Source organism: Numida meleagris, chromosome 7 (assembly GCF_002078875.1).
Source record: "Numida meleagris isolate 19003 breed g44 Domestic line chromosome 7, NumMel1.0, whole genome shotgun sequence".
NCBI classification, from domain to species: Eukaryota; Metazoa; Chordata; class Aves; order Galliformes; family Numididae; genus Numida; species Numida meleagris.
Genome location: NC_034415.1, coordinates 7,789,333 through 7,805,995, shown reverse-complemented (window position 1 = coordinate 7,805,995; position 16,663 = coordinate 7,789,333). Strand labels below are relative to the sequence as shown.

The window sequence follows — 16,663 nt, the reverse complement described above, 5'->3', positions numbered from 1 at the left end:
TCCCTGGGTGCTGATACATTCTCTTGTAGCACACGGGCTGTGAGTGCCACCTCTTCAGCTCTTCCAGCTGGGAGGAAAATCGAGCCTAAACGAAGCTGAGCTTAAAATCTACATAAAGAAATCATACCACGTTTTGGTTTATAAATAATTTTCATGCCGTATCCTTTTCGTGTTCCTCTCATCCATTTCTTATCCGTAGCGGTGGAATTGCAGTCGCGTTGTTTAAAGGCGGCCTCTGAAAGATTCCAGATCTGCCTGGCTTGTTCTCACCTTTTTGCTCTCAGCAAGCCGTGGATTGGAGGGGTGAGTCCGCATCAGGGATCAGCACCACGTCATCCTCAGCAGATTTTGCACTAAGATAAATATTGAGTCTTAAGCTCTCCGCTGCTTTTGCCAGCTCCAGCAGTTCAAGCTCTTGCTTTTTCCCCCTAATGGCCCCTTAACATCTACTCAAGGAAAAGTTCAGGGTGGAACGTGCCTATTGTATAAGCAAAGCAAAGCTAACTTGCCTCTGAGATTGGGCACACGTTTCCAGGCAGCCTGTCTTACCCAGCTGGTGCTCTGGATGTGCTGGTGGTTAATGGAAGCTGCGTCCGTAAGCAGGGGAGTGGAATCCAATTTTGACATGCACCTGTGAATTTGTCATACAGCGCTAGCTCCCGGCCAGCAGTGTTTGTAGAAAGAGGAACTGGGGTGAAGTGGATAATCTGAAGGGTTTGAAACGGTTTTTGAGAAGAAGATAAATTACACATGGAAATGCTCTCTGCACGGGCTGCTGCTTTCAGCACAGCATTTCAGCAATCGGCAGCAGCACGTTATTTCCCAGTGTTTTCTGCCACTCTTCTGCATGCGTGCCTATCCTTACTAAGGGAGCTGGCAGGTGACAGAGGGGAGTTCTTGTCGTGTGAGTCCATCTGTGTGAAGGTTAAAGGTGCTGTGCTGAGGTTTGGGGCTGGGTGTGCAGCAGCGGGTGGGTGCGTGGGCCTGGCACTGAGTTCTGTGGTACGTTCATAGGGCAAAAGAGAGGTGATGCTCCTGGGTGAGCTAAAGTTAATACTGTGCACAGGGTTTTTTTTTTTGTTTGTTTGCTTTATTTTGTTTTAGAACTCAACAAAGAATGGAAGTTACACATGCATGTACTTCAGCTTTGCTCTTTGTTGCATCCACACTTGTGATTCTGAAAGCCTGACAAATGTGCATGGGTGTGATCCTCGGGTTTGTATCTCGGGAATTGCTGTTGCACAGGCCCCAGAACTTGGCTTCCTAACCAAGGCTGCAACAGATGATTCACTATGTGAATTCACTGAGTGGAAATTGCCACAGCAGGTCATGCTGTAGTTGAAGATGAGTATTTTGCTTGTGTTAGGTGAAAAGTGCAAGTAGGCGATCATAGTGTTTGGCATTTTTTTAGTCACATTAAAAACCGTTATTCTAGCTATGCTGAAATTGAATTGCTGCTAATGCTGACAGAGCTTATGCTTCTGCCACGTCAGCAGGAGTGCCTTTGAACATATCATCCCTTGGTGTCCAGTTGCTGGTGTGCTTCTAGAATACCGATTTAGACTCATCTGTAGGATTTAGCTCCTGGCTTGGTGCAGAAAAAGGTATTAGTAAACCACAGCTATGTCAAAGTGTGCCTCTGAAACACGGCATGACAATCAGTAAAGGGATTGGGACTAGATGGTCTCTGAGCTCCCTTCCATCCCTGTGGCATTGCTGCCGGTTTAAGGGCAGGTGGGTTGGTTGTGGTTGCAGCCACGTGACCCCATCTGAGCGTGCATCTCTGAGCTTTTTCATACCATCCTAAGACTTTTTTTTGCCATTTTTCCATGGCCCAGTTTTGTTCGTTTGGGGGCTTCTCTTATCCCATGCAGCCAGTTAGTAGCAGTGCCCTTACGCTGTCGTAAGCGCTGTTTCTTCAGGCATATGCTATGTTTAACTCCTAAGGAATGCTAATCATCACCATTCATTACACTCGACAACATATCCATGAGGAAAGTTCATTTCTTCATAGGTGGTTTATTCCAGGGTGTTGTGTTTTGATCGAGTTGAAGCTCAAAAGTTCGGGGGTGCCTGCTGCTCCGTATTGAGCGTGTGGATTCCATTTATCATAGGAGCATTGCTCTAATGTTGAGAACCTTCTTCCAGAGGAATCTCTTATTGAATGTGGGACTCAGAAAAGCAGCCATCCAATTCGTGAGGTCTCAGGCAGTTATGTTTGAAAGGAAATGGTAGCAGTTTACTTAACAAGTGTGCTCAGTATTTATTAAATACAAGAATACTGTTGGTAGCCAGTTGTAAGGCTTTGAAACTTCACAAGTGTTGATGGTAATTGCTAAATAACAGCAGGAAAGGACTGCACAGGAAACCTGCAAACACAAATGCTCAGCTTTCTGTACTGATCCATCACAACACAGAAATGATAGTTTTTGCCAGTTTCTTGTTCTGCATGGCAGAATGCTAATTACCTCACATTTGTATGATACTGGCTAATAGTTGTCACATCAGAAGCAGCACTGGAGGCGGAATGAATGCAGCAGAGGAGCAGGCAGCACCAGAGCTTGCCGGGGTGTAGTAACAGGAGAAAGGATCAGTAGTTCCTTTCTGCATCCTTCGTACCTTGACCTTCCAGAAAGCTGCTGTCTCCTTCCAGCCCAACGTGGTCACCGTGGAGCTCATCACTTGATCTTTCCTGCAGTCTCTGGGGTATGCGGGCCATTGCATTCTAAAATGCAAATCCTCATTTGTTTTCCTCCTCCTCCGCTTTAAGCTGCATTGCAAGGTGCAGGCTTGATGGAACAACATTTTTCTTGGAGGCACTGAAATCAAAACAGGGGTGTTCATATGAAGTTGTGGAGCCCTAAACGCCAGAGGTAGTGAAGATAAAAATGCAGCAAAGGAAACACCTTTGTTCTATAGGCTGAGAAGGTGGGTAGAGGAAAACAACAGGAAGAGCTGAGCAGAAGAAGAGATGAAGTAGAGTTGGTAGAGAGCTGTTAACCAACATTGTCATTCAGGTCTGCATCTAAATAAGGACCTGTATGCTCCACATCCTACACTCTGCATCTCCCTGCTCTAATCAACAGCTTAAAAAAAAAATTTGTTTTTAAAAACTGAGCAAATATAGTTGTCCATTTAGTCAGCTGCCCATCAGTTTTCTAACAGAGTCCTGAAAGACCTGGAACTAGAAACAGATGAGGAAACAGGTTATTTTCTTGCTTGGAGCTCCTGAATCAACTTCTGTGTGGACTGCTTCTGTCTGAGAAGCTCCATCTCGCCTCCTCGCAGGGGCACACACACCATGCTGCTTTCACAGACGGCTCTCCATGAAGCTCGAGCTCCCACCGCATCCCCTCTGCTTGTTTGTTAGCAGGCCTGGATGGCGCGAGTCTCCTGTTCTGGCTGGCAGCTTCTGTTCTCCCTAGACGACGTAATTCGTAAGGAAGGCGTGGAAAAGTTGCAGGGTTCAGCCCGTGATCGCAGAGTTTCATCAGGATGGCTGATTTCTGCTTTCCTTCATCATTTCCTTCCAAGCTCGTGGGAACTGCCGCTCGACTTGGAGCAGTCAGGCTGCTGCTGTTGGCAGTGCAGCCTCGGAGCTGCTGCTGGGAGCGAGGCAGGGAGCAGCACGGGGTAGGGCTGCTGGCAGCTTGCAGCAGGGCCCTTAGTGCTGCCGTGGAGGAAATCCGCTCCCTTACTTTGTCCCCTTTGTTATAATTCGGGCAACTGAAGCGTTCCACCTGCGCTGAAAAGCAGCCAGCAGAGTTTGCCGTTCATTTTTGTTGCTCTGAGCTGCCAGGCAGTGCTCAGGCCTCCCCTTCAAGCCGCGAGACAGCCAGGTAGCAGCAGTGCCTGCTTGCAGGGCTGCACATTGATCCGTCAGGGCTGCAGCGTGGGAGCCTCGGGAGTCAGCAGCGCCCAAACCTGGGTGGAGCATGGTGCTCCGGGAGCGTGCTTCCTGCACTCTGATGGTTTTATGCTTCTCACTTGCTCATCTGAGTGCCCTTGGGTCTCTGAGCCTTGCTGGCACTCGTCTGCGGGTGAGAGGAGGAGTACAGAAGAGGAGGAGTACAGTATGCTGCCCATTGCTGCCTGCAGCCTGGGGCCCTCCTGCACGGGGCCCAGCTCTGAGGATGCATTCTGTGTTGCAGCCACTGGCCGTGCTGAGGCCCCGGCGGTGATTTTTGTGTTTTATTTGATCCTTCATACTTGCTGTCATCACGCAGCCCTGCTTCAGGGCGCTGGAGCTGCAACATGCTGCCTGCAGTTCTTCCTCCAGGCTGCGTATCACAGCCCTGCCTCTGCCTCGCTCAGAGCTACGGCATTGAAATCCCTTCGTCAAACTCTCCCCCACCATTCATCGCACACGTGTTTTGCTGAGCGTTAGCCTAAAACACTGGGTTGGTATTTTCCTATCTCCACTTATCTCCGTGCCTAAGGCCGGCCAGCCTCCCTGCAGGCTGACGGGGCTCTACGTGGGAACTTTGCATGGGGAGCCGGGGGCTGGAGCAGGGAGCAGAATGGGGCAGCAGGGCTGTGCTGGGAGCTGGGGGGCTGCCTTCGTGCCTCCAGGCCTCGTCGGGGTGCTGCAACACTGGCAGATGGTGCGATGCTGAGGGCAGTCACAGAAGAGTTTTAAAACGAGTCTGACTTCAGTATAAAAATACCGCACGTTTAGGGGGGCCGTGATTTAAATCGTCCGTCAGCCGCAATCTCTGCCCTGAGCGAAGTTAACCCTTTCCAGGCGTTCTACGAAGACTCCTCCGCCATCGCTCATCCCCGCCTAACTTTCACCTGCCGTTTCTAGCCGCTGGGCGCGGGCAGCGGCTCAGCCCGCCGGCCCCCGTTCCCACGCGCGGCTTTTCTCCGCTAGCCCGCAGCCGCCGCCTCGTCCCTCCGCTCCCGGCCGCCGTTCCCCCGCTGCGCTGCGGGGGGGCGCCGCTGCCCCGAGCCGCCCGGGCGCCGCAGAGCCGGCCCGGGAGGAGGGGAGGGGCGGCTCAGGTGCGAGCGGGGAGCGGAGCGGCGGCGGCCGCAGCCGCAGCACGGCGAGTCGGAGCCCGCGGGCGGCGGCCGGCGAGGATGCGCGGAGGGGAGGCGGCTCTCCCTGGCGCCGTAACAAAGAAGCGGGGAAAGTAGCGGTTCCGTGCGCGCTCTGCCGCTCGCAGACGAAGGGAATAACCGGAAATATTCTGGGGCGTTATAAAATGCGGAGGACTTTCTGCGCGGCGTGGGGATGCGCGGCAGGAAATTAACTCCGACGGGGATGGTTTCTCGCAAAGTGCTGCGACGGAATTGGAGAAAATGTTTCTTTTCCGGCTGCTGAGATCCCTCCTGCGGACGCAGCGAGGGCTGCCGAACGCACCGGGGACTTTAGCGGAGACTTAAAGCAGATGCCGGCGTAATACCGGAATGACCTTGGAGATCGTTGCGTGTGGATCCCTCGCTTCCCCCCGCCGGGCTCCAGAACTCTCGGGTAAAGGTGGTTCTGGCATTTCTGGGGCCCTTCGGAAACCACGAGTGCGTGCAATTAATTACCTGCCTAACGATTCGGGAACTAATCGAGCGTTTACTTAAAACTGAACCCAGAAGATGCTTTCTCTTAATGTTTGCTTTCTCCCCCAGCTGCGAATACAATGAGCAAGGTAATGTCCTGCAATTAGAAGAACAGTTATTTTAAGCGGTTATTTATCGTGCCGGTCACCTATAAACGTAGGAGCCCTAGAACCACGTAGAAGATGAAGCAGAATACCAGGATAACGGAGTAGTAAACAATGGCAGCTTTTCTGGTCGGATCAGCATTTCGTTAGCATCGCAGCAGAATGCAGATGGAAGTTTCTGTCCCTGTGGTGTGGGGGTTTGTGAAATGATTCAGGTGTTGCTACGGAGGTGAGCGGTGCCATGGCTGGACCCGTGAGCTCCCGAGCGCTCAGCTGCTGTACCCGCTACGGCAGAGCTTCCAAAGATGATGATTTTAAATCGCCGTTGCTGAGATAGAAGTCAAGAGGATTTATTTTGTCTGTGGGGACCTTGAGGTATGGTGCTGGCACTGATAATTGTAACAGGCGATAACTGTTTAAAGGGATTGTGAGTATTGACAGAAGTCTCCAAATTCTATTCGTAAAGCATTTTGATTTTTTTTAAAATGAATAGACGCAATCTTCCTCGTTGTACGTGAGATGTATGCTTGCTTCCTGGGCAGTCAGAGGACAAAGCTGCCCAGTCCCCCACCCGCCTCCCTCCAAATAAAATTCATTATTCATACCCAAACAGTGGTGAGTCTGTTGGAATTAACCTTGACAAAAGTGTTTTCCTTACCTTCCTAACTAATAGCGTGGATGAGACGGAGTGCCACCTCCCAGTCGGAGCCAGGAAAGGCAGCGTTAGATGATGAACTTTTTGCTTTACTCTCAAGTCACTCTCATTTAAACTGAGGCGTTAAAAGATGACCTCTAGCACCTGCTGGTCCAGGAACCCTGAGCTGTGCCGAGGTTCCTCCTTCCCTCCCTCCTCTCGCCCCACTGTGCTCCAAAGTCAATGACTTTCTCAGGAAAATAAAAGTCAGAGATTTTCCCCCCCTCTTACCCTGGGGAATGAAGGTGTCTCTTCCGTTTTTATTTCCCCATCTCATGGTACCTGCTTGCTTTAGAAGTGCCTTGTGTTTGCTAAGGATTGGTCAAGAGCACTGGAGCAGCTGATCAGTGGCCTTTCTCTTTCTGGCTTTTTTTTTTTTTTTTTCTTCTTCCTTCCTTTCTTTCTTTCTTTCTTTCTTTCTTTCTTTCCTTAAAGCTAAGGTGTGCCAGAGGTGATGCACTGATGCTGAGGAGCATCAACAGCTATGGGACTGTAGACCCCTCCCAAATGTAAGCACTGGCAGCGGCTGCAGGAGAGACCGTGGGACGCTGGAGCAGGCCGAGCGGGTCAGCTGCCCGCTGCCTCCAGCCGCAGTGGTCCCCACCTCAAAACATGAACCGGTCGCGATGGATTGAATGGAGGACTCTGAATATGAGCGGGAGCGTGGTGAACCTGTCTGAGCACCTCTCCTGCCCTCTGGGATTTGGTCACTACAACGCAGTCGACATCTGTATCCTTGAGACGGTCGTTATCGTCCTGCTCACTTTTCTGATCATTGCGGGTAACCTGACTGTTATCTTCGTTTTCCACTGCGCCCCGCTTCTGCACCACTACACCACCAGCTACTTCATTCAGACCATGGCCTACGCCGACCTTTTCGTTGGAGTTAGCTGCCTGGTCCCCACCCTGTCCCTGCTCCACTATTCAACGGGCGTCCACGAGTCCCTGACGTGCCAAGTTTTCGGGTACATCATCTCCGTGCTAAAAAGCGTGTCTATGGCATGTCTGGCTTGCATCAGCGTGGATCGCTATCTCGCCATAACGAAGCCTCTCTCCTACAATCAGCTGGTCACACCTTGTCGCTTGAGAATCTGCATCACTTTGATCTGGATATACTCTTGCCTGATCTTCTTGCCTTCCTTTTTCGGTTGGGGAAAACCTGGTTACCACGGAGATATTTTTGAGTGGTGTGCTACCTCCTGGCTAACGAATGCCTACTTCACTGGCTTTATCGTCTGCTTGCTGTACGCTCCTGCTGCCTTCGTCATCTGTTTCACGTATTTCCACATCTTCAAGATTTGCCGGCAGCACACCAAAGAGATTAACGATCGGAGGGCTCGCTTCCCCAGCCACGAGGTGGACGCTGCTGGGGAGACGGGGCACAGCCCCGACCGCCGCTATGCCATGGTGTTGTTTCGGATCACCAGTGTGTTCTACGTGCTGTGGCTCCCCTACATCATATACTTTCTGCTGGAGAGCTCTAGGGTGTTGGAGAACCCCGCGCTTTCCTTCTTAACGACGTGGCTTGCTATAAGCAATAGTTTCTGCAACTGTGTGATCTATAGCCTCTCCAACAGCGTTTTCAGGCTGGGACTGCGGAGGCTGTCAGAGACCATGTGTTCGTCTTGCACGTGTTTAAAGGACAGGGATGTGCAGGACCCTAAACCGAGGAAGCGGGCTAATTCCTGCTCCATTTAAAGAAAACTGGCGCGTGCCATCCAACGTGGAGTTTCGATAGCGTTTACTGTATCTGGGAGCTTACCAGAAGAGAAATGTTTACTTGAATAGTTTGCTATGCTGTTAGAGATGGGTTGAAAAGCGCTTTTGGGTAAGGAAAAGGCTGCTGTAAGAGGGGTCACTGGACTCTGACTGTAGCTCTGGTGAAATTGTGAGCAGAGCCATTCAGCAGAGACGACGGAGAAAGTCAGGACTTAAATCTTCCAAAGGGCATGACACGGCTCCTGCTTGGCAGGAGGGTCCTCATAAAATAAATGAGTTAGTTACTACCTTCTCTTTTCGCCCTTGTAGAAAAGTTGTCTTACTATCTTTGTGTCAGAATATACTGTAGCCTTCTGAATTTAAATATATTTACGAGGAAACAATCAAGTACGCAGTAAGTGGCTATCCGTAAATGATATTCCTGAGGACTTGCAGTAGACGTTGCAGATCAATAACCAGCTCTGCCTCTGCTCACACCCGGTACCATTTTCAGGTACGCAAACAATCTGCAGCGCATACAACCTACACAGGGCGTGATGCTTTTTGGATAAAGCGGCACATTCTGCTCCAACTTTCACCGAACCTCCCCCTCTCATTTCCTTTTATTTCCCCCTCCATACCGTGCATCTTTAGATCCCGTCGTGTTGCAGGGCTTTAGTTTGAGGGCTCCTACAAGGTAAGCTGAATAGCTGCAGCTGCCCGTGTGTAAGGACTTCTTCCGTCTTTCACGCTCTCGATCCTGTTCAATTAGCGCACAGTATTGATGTAGTGTCCTTTAGGGTGTACTAAAGCTTTCCCTTTATTGTCTACACAAATAATCCTAACGCAGATATGGTAATCGCACACAGCAGTGCGCATCACTGCTTAGAAAATTAAAAATAAATAACGAAACCTCTTCTTTGGGAACTCTTAAGTAGCTTACTGTTGTAGCTGCCAATCCTTTGTGTGAACCTAGCTTGCACATACTGTATTCTTTTCGATTTTATTTTCTTTTAGAGAAAATGTAGACTGTGGTCTGTGCCTAATGTTTTCCTAGCACATGGAATAGGTCAATGCTACGGGATGAAAACGCTGTACTCGTTTTAAGAGAAATACTTCTGTGCAGTTGTTGAAAGGATGTTTGTTAGAGAAGTGCTCTTGGAGAAGGTGAACAAGACAGTTCAGTATTAAATACGGGCAATGAGCTTTAGTATTTCCTTTTGTAGTGAACTGACTTTCAGGTCCACTGATTAAATCTTTTTTATTTTGCCAGGGCGCACATTGGGTTTGTGAAATAAATTGCCAGGGGTTCAGATGCATGCCAGTCGATAAAACACTTAAATTATTAGTTTGAACCAAATGTAATTTTCTTAGATGGTTATTGGCTTTTAAAAAAGGCCCAATTATTGAATATTGGTGCCTTTTAACACTGCACTATGATTCCTTCTTTCACCAAAACGCATATGTAAAGATCGTGCCTATTACTTTTTGTAATGGAAGCTAACCACGTTTGCACACTTGTGGTTTGACTCTAGATCTCCCTTCCTGATGTACTCTCTGTTTTGTGGAGGTGGTTCTGAACCCCTGTACGTTTTTAAACCTGTAAGAAAGATGAAACAATGGAATAAAGTAGTATTATGTATATCAAACCCAGCCTGACTGTAGTTCCCTGGCGTTCTGCTCTGTTCTCTGTGCAAGTTCTTCTGGGTTCCAGCGACCTTCCAAAGGGCTTCGGAATTGCCTGTTTTAAAATCCTGAACTAAGACTGCCTGCTTTCTGTCTTCGTTGTTTGTATGCTGGTTTCTGTCATCGCACAGCCTTTAAAGCAGATTGAAATATGACTTGAAACATTCCTCTAGCTAAGCTGAGCTGTTGCTGATGATTAGCCCTGACAGATATTATGGAGAAGCGAGCAGCGTTCTCTGCACGTATTCACGTCTGTGGCAATGTGTATATTGCCTTCTTTAGAGAAGCTGCTGTTTATTTCAGAAAGCTCTTCTTGGCTGCTCCAGAAGGTTGTTCAACCCTGCCTCATCTCAAAAACCAGGCCGGTGTTTGTGCACTCTGTGGTGACGTACATAGATTCCTGCCTGGTTAGGTTCTTGGTGCACAAGACTTGGCAAGTGGGGAGATGTCTCGTTCCTCCCTGCTCGCACGGTTGGTTTCAACCCAATGAAGCAGTTCTACATCTGTGCTCAGGGCTTTGTTGGCATTTCCAGTAACAGGTTTAGGTACAACCTCCGGAAGTCCAAGAAGAGTTCTAGGAAATCCTTGAAGCTGACCAAACCTTTTATTAAGAAGAAGAAACCCAACTTGAAGGCACCGGGTGCGTATTTATGTGGTGCTGTAGCTACAGACACGCGGAGATACACAAGCTAGCTCATTTGTATCAGTAGTGCCTTAGCTGAACCCCGCTTGCACGGCCCCGTAGATGTGGTGTGGCAGCCCGTGGGGCAGAGAGCAATACCTCCCTCCCTGTGTGCCAGGCTGGCACGTGGCACTGATAATTTCCTTTGTCCTCAGGCTGGTGTTGAAGGGAGAGAAGCTAGCAGAAATCCCCTGCCCTCCATATGAGTTGTAGATACCCAGGTTCCTTGCTTTTTTTTTTCTTTAAACATAGATATAACACTGGTGCAAGAACGCTGATTTGCTTATCTGAAGCCGGAATTTCACTCGCTCTGAGATCACACTTCAGCCTGTTCTGTGTAAACCTGAGGCTCCTGCTGTCCTGGAGTGTGTTGAATTAAACATCCCCGGCCAAGTTCAAGCCTGTGTTTCCTAGTGCAGTTCTCGAGGTGACAGTGTTTGACATGGTGGTCAATCACATGAGCTCTTAAATTTAGGAAGCGTGTTTCATTTTTTTTTTTACTGTGCTTTTTAAACTCATGATTTCAAATGTTACTTAAGGGAGTGTTGTTGCTGTTTTACTAACGCTGTCTGAGGACTCCAGCTGGTGCTGAATTCTCTTCCAGAAACGATAGGGCTGGACGTTTTGCTGGGTTTAAAAAAAGCCCAGTGGAAATTTCAGCCTCCTGACCTGTCAGCTTGATTTGCAGTCTGTCTTTATGTAAAGTTTTGTGATCTTGCATTAAAATCTGATTAGGTACAGAGACTTTTAAAGCAGGCATCTCTTAGACAAAAATGGTTTAAGAATATGCATCCCACTTCCGTATGCCTAGAGGTGTTTATGTGTATAAAATACGTAGCAATGAAATCACACGATGCTAACCAGAGAGATAGATCTGAACAAATCTCTGCTTGGCATTATAGGTAATAACAGGGCTCATCCATTGATAGATACATTGAAGGAGTTGCTGAACTTTTGGTTCCTAAAAAAAAAATTGGAAAATTGTTACTGAGATGTAAAATATTAAATAAAAAGATTGAAGTGAGGAGAGAGAGAAGCAAAACAAACGTGTAGAGCTCCTTAGTGCAGGTAGAGTCCGTGGTGCCATTGCGTTTCTCTGGATATCTGTGCTTGCAGTAGGCAACGTGAAGGTCAGCCGTGTTCCTGTGTTTGAAACCGTGCATCTCCAGCCTGAGGAAAAGGCAAGAAAAGCCCAATCCCATAATGGCAGCCAAAGTGCAACCAGAAGATTGACTTTCTCTGCACCAAGTACCACGTGCTGCTTTCTTTCCTGGAACAGCCGGGTGATTTCCTCTTCAAACATTCCTTGCAGAGAAGGAAAGCGGTGGTCACGAAAAGCACAAGGCTGTGTTTTAAATGTTTTCTTACTGATTTTCTCATGGTAATATTTTTTTCTCCACTTCTGCTTACAAACACGTCTTGTGATTGCACTTGGGAAAGCACGAGGTGTCATGCTAGGTTTATTTTTGGGCAGAATCTTTGTGTGTCCTCTGCTGAGCAGTTCACTGTTCTTCTTTAATGAGCCGCCTTTCGTGGTACAGTTTATGAAGACCTTTTAAAAACAGCACTTATTTTGTTTTTACAAATGTTTTCACTGTATCACTATTTGCCCACTGAGTATCTGTAGCCGTGCTTAGACTTTACCCTCAGCAAAGCTAATAAAAATGGTTTTTTTTTTGGTAAAGTGATGTACCAGTCAATATTAGAAATTGGCTGCTGAGAGCAGTGGATCGACACAATGATTTGCAGTTTCATTAGCTTATTATTCTGCGTGAGACAGATGGAGTTTCAGTACAAACAAAAGATAGTCGCTGCAACGGGATATCAAGTTGATGGGAAATGAATTAGTTTGCATGCTATCCCACAGCTGGTTCTCAACGTGGAACTCTTTTATCTTTCCATATTACATATTGATTCCGTGATTCTATGATACAGTTGTAGCCCAGCCAGCGCATCTATGGATTTTTGTGCTGCTATGTGAATGTCTGTATCTCTGCCTGGGGGTGCTGCTGTGGGGGGAAGAAGCCTTTGCCAGCAGCAGCCTGGCAGCAGCATGCCCAGCCTGGAGCTGCCTTTGCAGGGAGGAGTGCGCGATGTTTGCTAAGCCAGACACAAAGCTCAAATAAAACCTGTTTTTTTCCCCTATTTCATCTATATGTCTTTCTTTTTTTTTTTTTTTTTTTTTTTAGTGTACACTGAATTCGTCTATAGATCTCTGCAGCCATCTTTAATTGTTAACGACGAGATGGCATTATTGTAGATCAGTGGGATGAAAGCGGTTGAGAAGGATATTCAAGGTAGCTTCCTACTCCTGTTTTCTAGTTCAGCTTAACTGGTATGACTCCTTTCTCCATCTGATAGCAGGAAAATCCTTCCAGAAGACATGAGTGGAGCTTCACGGGCCTGAGGTGCTAACAGAGCAGTGCACGAGTGGAGGAGCAGCTGCTGAAGGCACTCTTCCTCAGCACAGCCTCAAGGAAGCACTGCCAGCAACTGATCTCACCTTCACATCCTCAATTTCTCTAGGCTTTTCCTTTATCAAAGCACTGCGAAGGACAGGGCGAATACAAGGAAGCCCTCGTGCCTTCAGCTGTGCCGACAGGAGGCTGGGAAAAGCTATCTGAGGCCGTAAAAATGCCTGGAGATCTTTGGGATTTTATCACTGTCTTAGCCTGCCTCCTGCCAAACGTAACCCTCTTGAGAAGGATGTGGCAGAAACGCTGCAGGCTTTTCGTGCTCATCACCTTGCAGCTCGCTGAGAGCCAAGCAGAGGTGATTCTGATTGAAAGGGAGCTTTTATACGTGCGGTGATTGCCAGGGAAAAAGCTTTTCCTTTTTCTATGTGACGTTCGCTCCTGCCAGTAATCTTAAGTTTTATGACCAGCAATACTAGAAAAAGGGACAAAACAGAGTTTTTGAGAAGATCAGAGATGTCAGCATTAAGCATGTGAGGGCATTTCTGCATCTTGACAGTACTGCTTTTTGTTTCTTCCTTTTCTTGGCATGGAATACATCTGCCCGTTGTCTTGTTTTTCTTCTTCTGTAAATGACTTGAATAAGCACAAATGCTTCACGGATGAAGTCCAGGTCATGAAAACTCACATGAAAAATCGGATAGTGACTCAGGATAAGTGTGATGGAGTGCTCCCAGAGAGACAGCGAGGGGTGTCACTCGTAGAGCAGACAGGTACTTCACATTTCCCGTGCTAGGAGAGTCTACATTCTCCATGTAGGAGAGTCTTTGAAGACCTGCATCCAGCGAAGGTTTCTGCCCTTGAATGATCTCTCAAGTGTTATTTATACTCGGGCATGTATTATTTAAAAGCCGTCCTTGTGTGACGTTTAAATTTATAATTGTAAATGGACAAATGATGTTTCCAGCGCTCAGGCGGATCCGTTCTGACCTCTGCAAGAGGTTTGCTGGAGCCCCAGGCTCTTAACGCTTATTAACTGGTGGCAGCGTGCAGGTTCTCGTTAGCAGCTCTGCTGGGGCTGTGGGGCTGGGAGCTGCGCAGTGGGGCAGGAGCTGCTGGGGCCTCTGTTGCAGTGTGTGGGGCAGCTGCAGCCAGGCAGCACGGGGCAGGCTGGGGCTGTGGGTTGTGCTCGCATCTGTGCTTAAATGATGAACATCAAACCTAAGGCATTCGTGTCTTTTTGGAAGATGTATTCCCCCCTCTTTCCTACCGAGATCCCCGTGGATCCTTTTCAGTGCAGCGTGCCATTTAAATCTCTGATTCATGCTCACTGACTAAACCTGGGGCGGTTTAAATTGTTCCTGTTCCAGCAGCAGGATGAAGCAGGGCCCTGCCTCGCCTCCGTTCCCTCGGCTGTTCTGGGCTCGTCTGTCACCCTGCTCTTCCCCCCGAGAGCTGGGGGGGCTGTGCACCCTCTGGGCTCCTGTTGGACTGGGCTGCGTGAAGGTAATCTGCCCCAAAAGTGATGGGACAGTTCACTGGAGGCAACTCTTTCCATGGCTTCAGCAAGGTTTCTGCAGAGGGCTGTGGATTAGGATCTTTGATGGCACGTAGGAAGTTAAATATTTCAAGGAGAGATCTGTGTGATGAGAGTAATGAGTTGTTGTTAGGTTAAGAACAAATTGGGCTCTTTTTCACTTGTGCCCTCAACAGGGGCACGGGATCATAAAATAATTGCATTATAGCCAGGTAGATTTTCGGCACTGCCGTTTCTGTAATGATTGCTCACGCGGCTTGTATGTATATACATATGTATATACTTAAGGATTGTAAACAGTCATATAACAGTGGGTTTCAGTGGCAGCTTTCTCTTCATTTCAAGGGCTTTGAGGACTGCTTTGTGGCTGGAGTCAAATAAGTACAGTCTGTGCTGAAACAACCAGAGCCAAGCCAGCAAGCAGGCTGTCAGCAAAAGGCCTTCACCCCACGCTGCTGCCTCTGGAATACTGGCTACTTTATGTTTTCCAGGCAGTAACTCAGAGTGGCTTATGAAGAACACATAAAACATTAAAAAAAAATCTAATAAATACAAATGCAATTCCATGCTATCATGACAGAATTATTTCTAAGATGTTTAATTTTTCAACTCAGGACTTAAGGAGACCATACTTTCTGGTATCTAGCATCTTGGGAACCAGTTAATTAGTTTCATTTGCCGACTCTGCATTATTTCTGTGCCTGATCTCTGGCTTTTTTTTTTTTAATTGAATATGAATCGTAAATTCAGTTTTGCTGTTACTTCCTCACTTCTGTAAAAGCCTTTATGAGGGTATTAGAGGGATCGTATCCTTCAAAGGGACTGTATCTAGTCCTGGGTCTACTTAAGGTGCATTCCATTGCATCAAAACAAAGTTGCTGGTGTACCTTTTTTGCTTGAATTTGGGTGTTCTGGCAGCAAGCCTCAGCTGCAGGTGCCACATTCTCCCAGCTTTTTCTTTTGGACTGAAATATGATGTGCCGCTGCTTCTATTTGTAAATTTACAGACTAAAGAAACCGTTTTGGTGGTGAATGAGCATTTTGGATGGGATTTATGGATATACTTTCTCTTCTTTATGTTTCTTTCAGTCCTGATGAGAGTGTATGAGGATTATTGCTTAAGTGCAGCTGGAAGTGTTACCTGCGTTTTCCTTGTGCATTTGCAGTTCCTTTCTTCTGAGTTACCCTGGGAAGCGCTTTGGGGGAGGGGGGGGGTACAATATGGTTGTGATGGTTGGGCATTGGTACAGTTGTGCTTGGTGGTCCTCTTATTAGATAAATCTGCTGCGTTAGTGATGCTTGTATTTTAAAAATAAAGATCGTGACAAAGTGCTCTCGTGATGCTGGATTTTGTCTGTGGTAGAAAAAGAGATGTATAGCAAGCCAGAAATGTAATACATTGGTAAAAAGAGGTTTGGAATGTGATGTAGGTGAGGACTATCTGTTTATGATTTTTTTGGGGTAAGATTTAAATTCGAAAAGGCAAATGAAATTCAAGACATAAATGCAATTATTGATCCTGTAGAAAAGCAGCCCTGACTTTTCAGCTGGCAGTGGAACAAGCGGTGCCTGCTTCCTGCCAGGAAGAGGTTCTGGGTTACTATAAGAAGTATTAGGGAAGTTTTAGTTTAATAAATAGCAGCTGACCCAAAAGTGATGAGACAGGAAAGAAAACTGTTAGCATCAGTACCATGAGGTTTCTGATTCAAACAATGCAGGGATAGATCTCTTTGACAATTAAACTACTAACTATTAGACTATGAGGTATTAACTGAGTGCCCGTGCACTCTGTCTGGTCTGTGCTGGGCAGGGCTGGCTTTTCTCTCTGCACATGAGGTCAGTCAGGCAGGGGCAGCTGGGGCTGTCCTCTTCTGCCCGCTTCTTGGTTGGCCATTTTGGAGCAGCCAAGCATCATCGCTGCTGGGGCTGGGGCTGTGGTGGAAGAGGAACTGAAAATCATGTGGAGTAGAAGAGTGAGTTGACACCATGCCAAGATTGAAAATCAGAAAGGTGAGGGGAGTGCGACTTTGAATTGCAAAAGAGAAATGTGTGTTTTAAGAGATCTGTCGTTCACTTTCAACCTCCAGCTTAGCTAAAGCATTCTGAAACCATGTTAACCCTGCTGGTGTTTTCACCCGCAAAGTCCCCTGAGCAAGAAATGAAGATGCAGAATGTTTCGTGTCGTCCCTGCATTGCCAAGGCTTATTTCATGTGAACTCCCTCCCTCCCTCCCAGGGGAATATCCTGGGAGCTGGGCCTGGCGTTTTCCGGAGCCACACCACTGCAAACAGCTTC

At 47.6% G+C, this 16,663-nt stretch overlaps 2 protein-coding genes across 7 annotated transcripts in view; both read left to right on the top strand.

Annotated features, from left to right (window-relative positions):
- Positions 1 to 16,663, top strand: part of RABGAP1L (RAB GTPase activating protein 1 like) — a 208,717-nt gene that overhangs the window by 64,110 nt on the left and 127,944 nt on the right. The gene's annotated exons all lie outside the window — the stretch shown is intronic.
- On the top strand, positions 6,749 to 12,554 carry GPR52 (G protein-coupled receptor 52). Its single transcript, XM_021404068.1, has one exon. It carries the CDS (start codon positions 6,964 to 6,966, stop codon positions 8,047 to 8,049), a length of 1,086 nt encoding a protein of 361 aa, XP_021259743.1. The 5' UTR covers positions 6,749 to 6,963; the 3' UTR covers positions 8,050 to 12,554.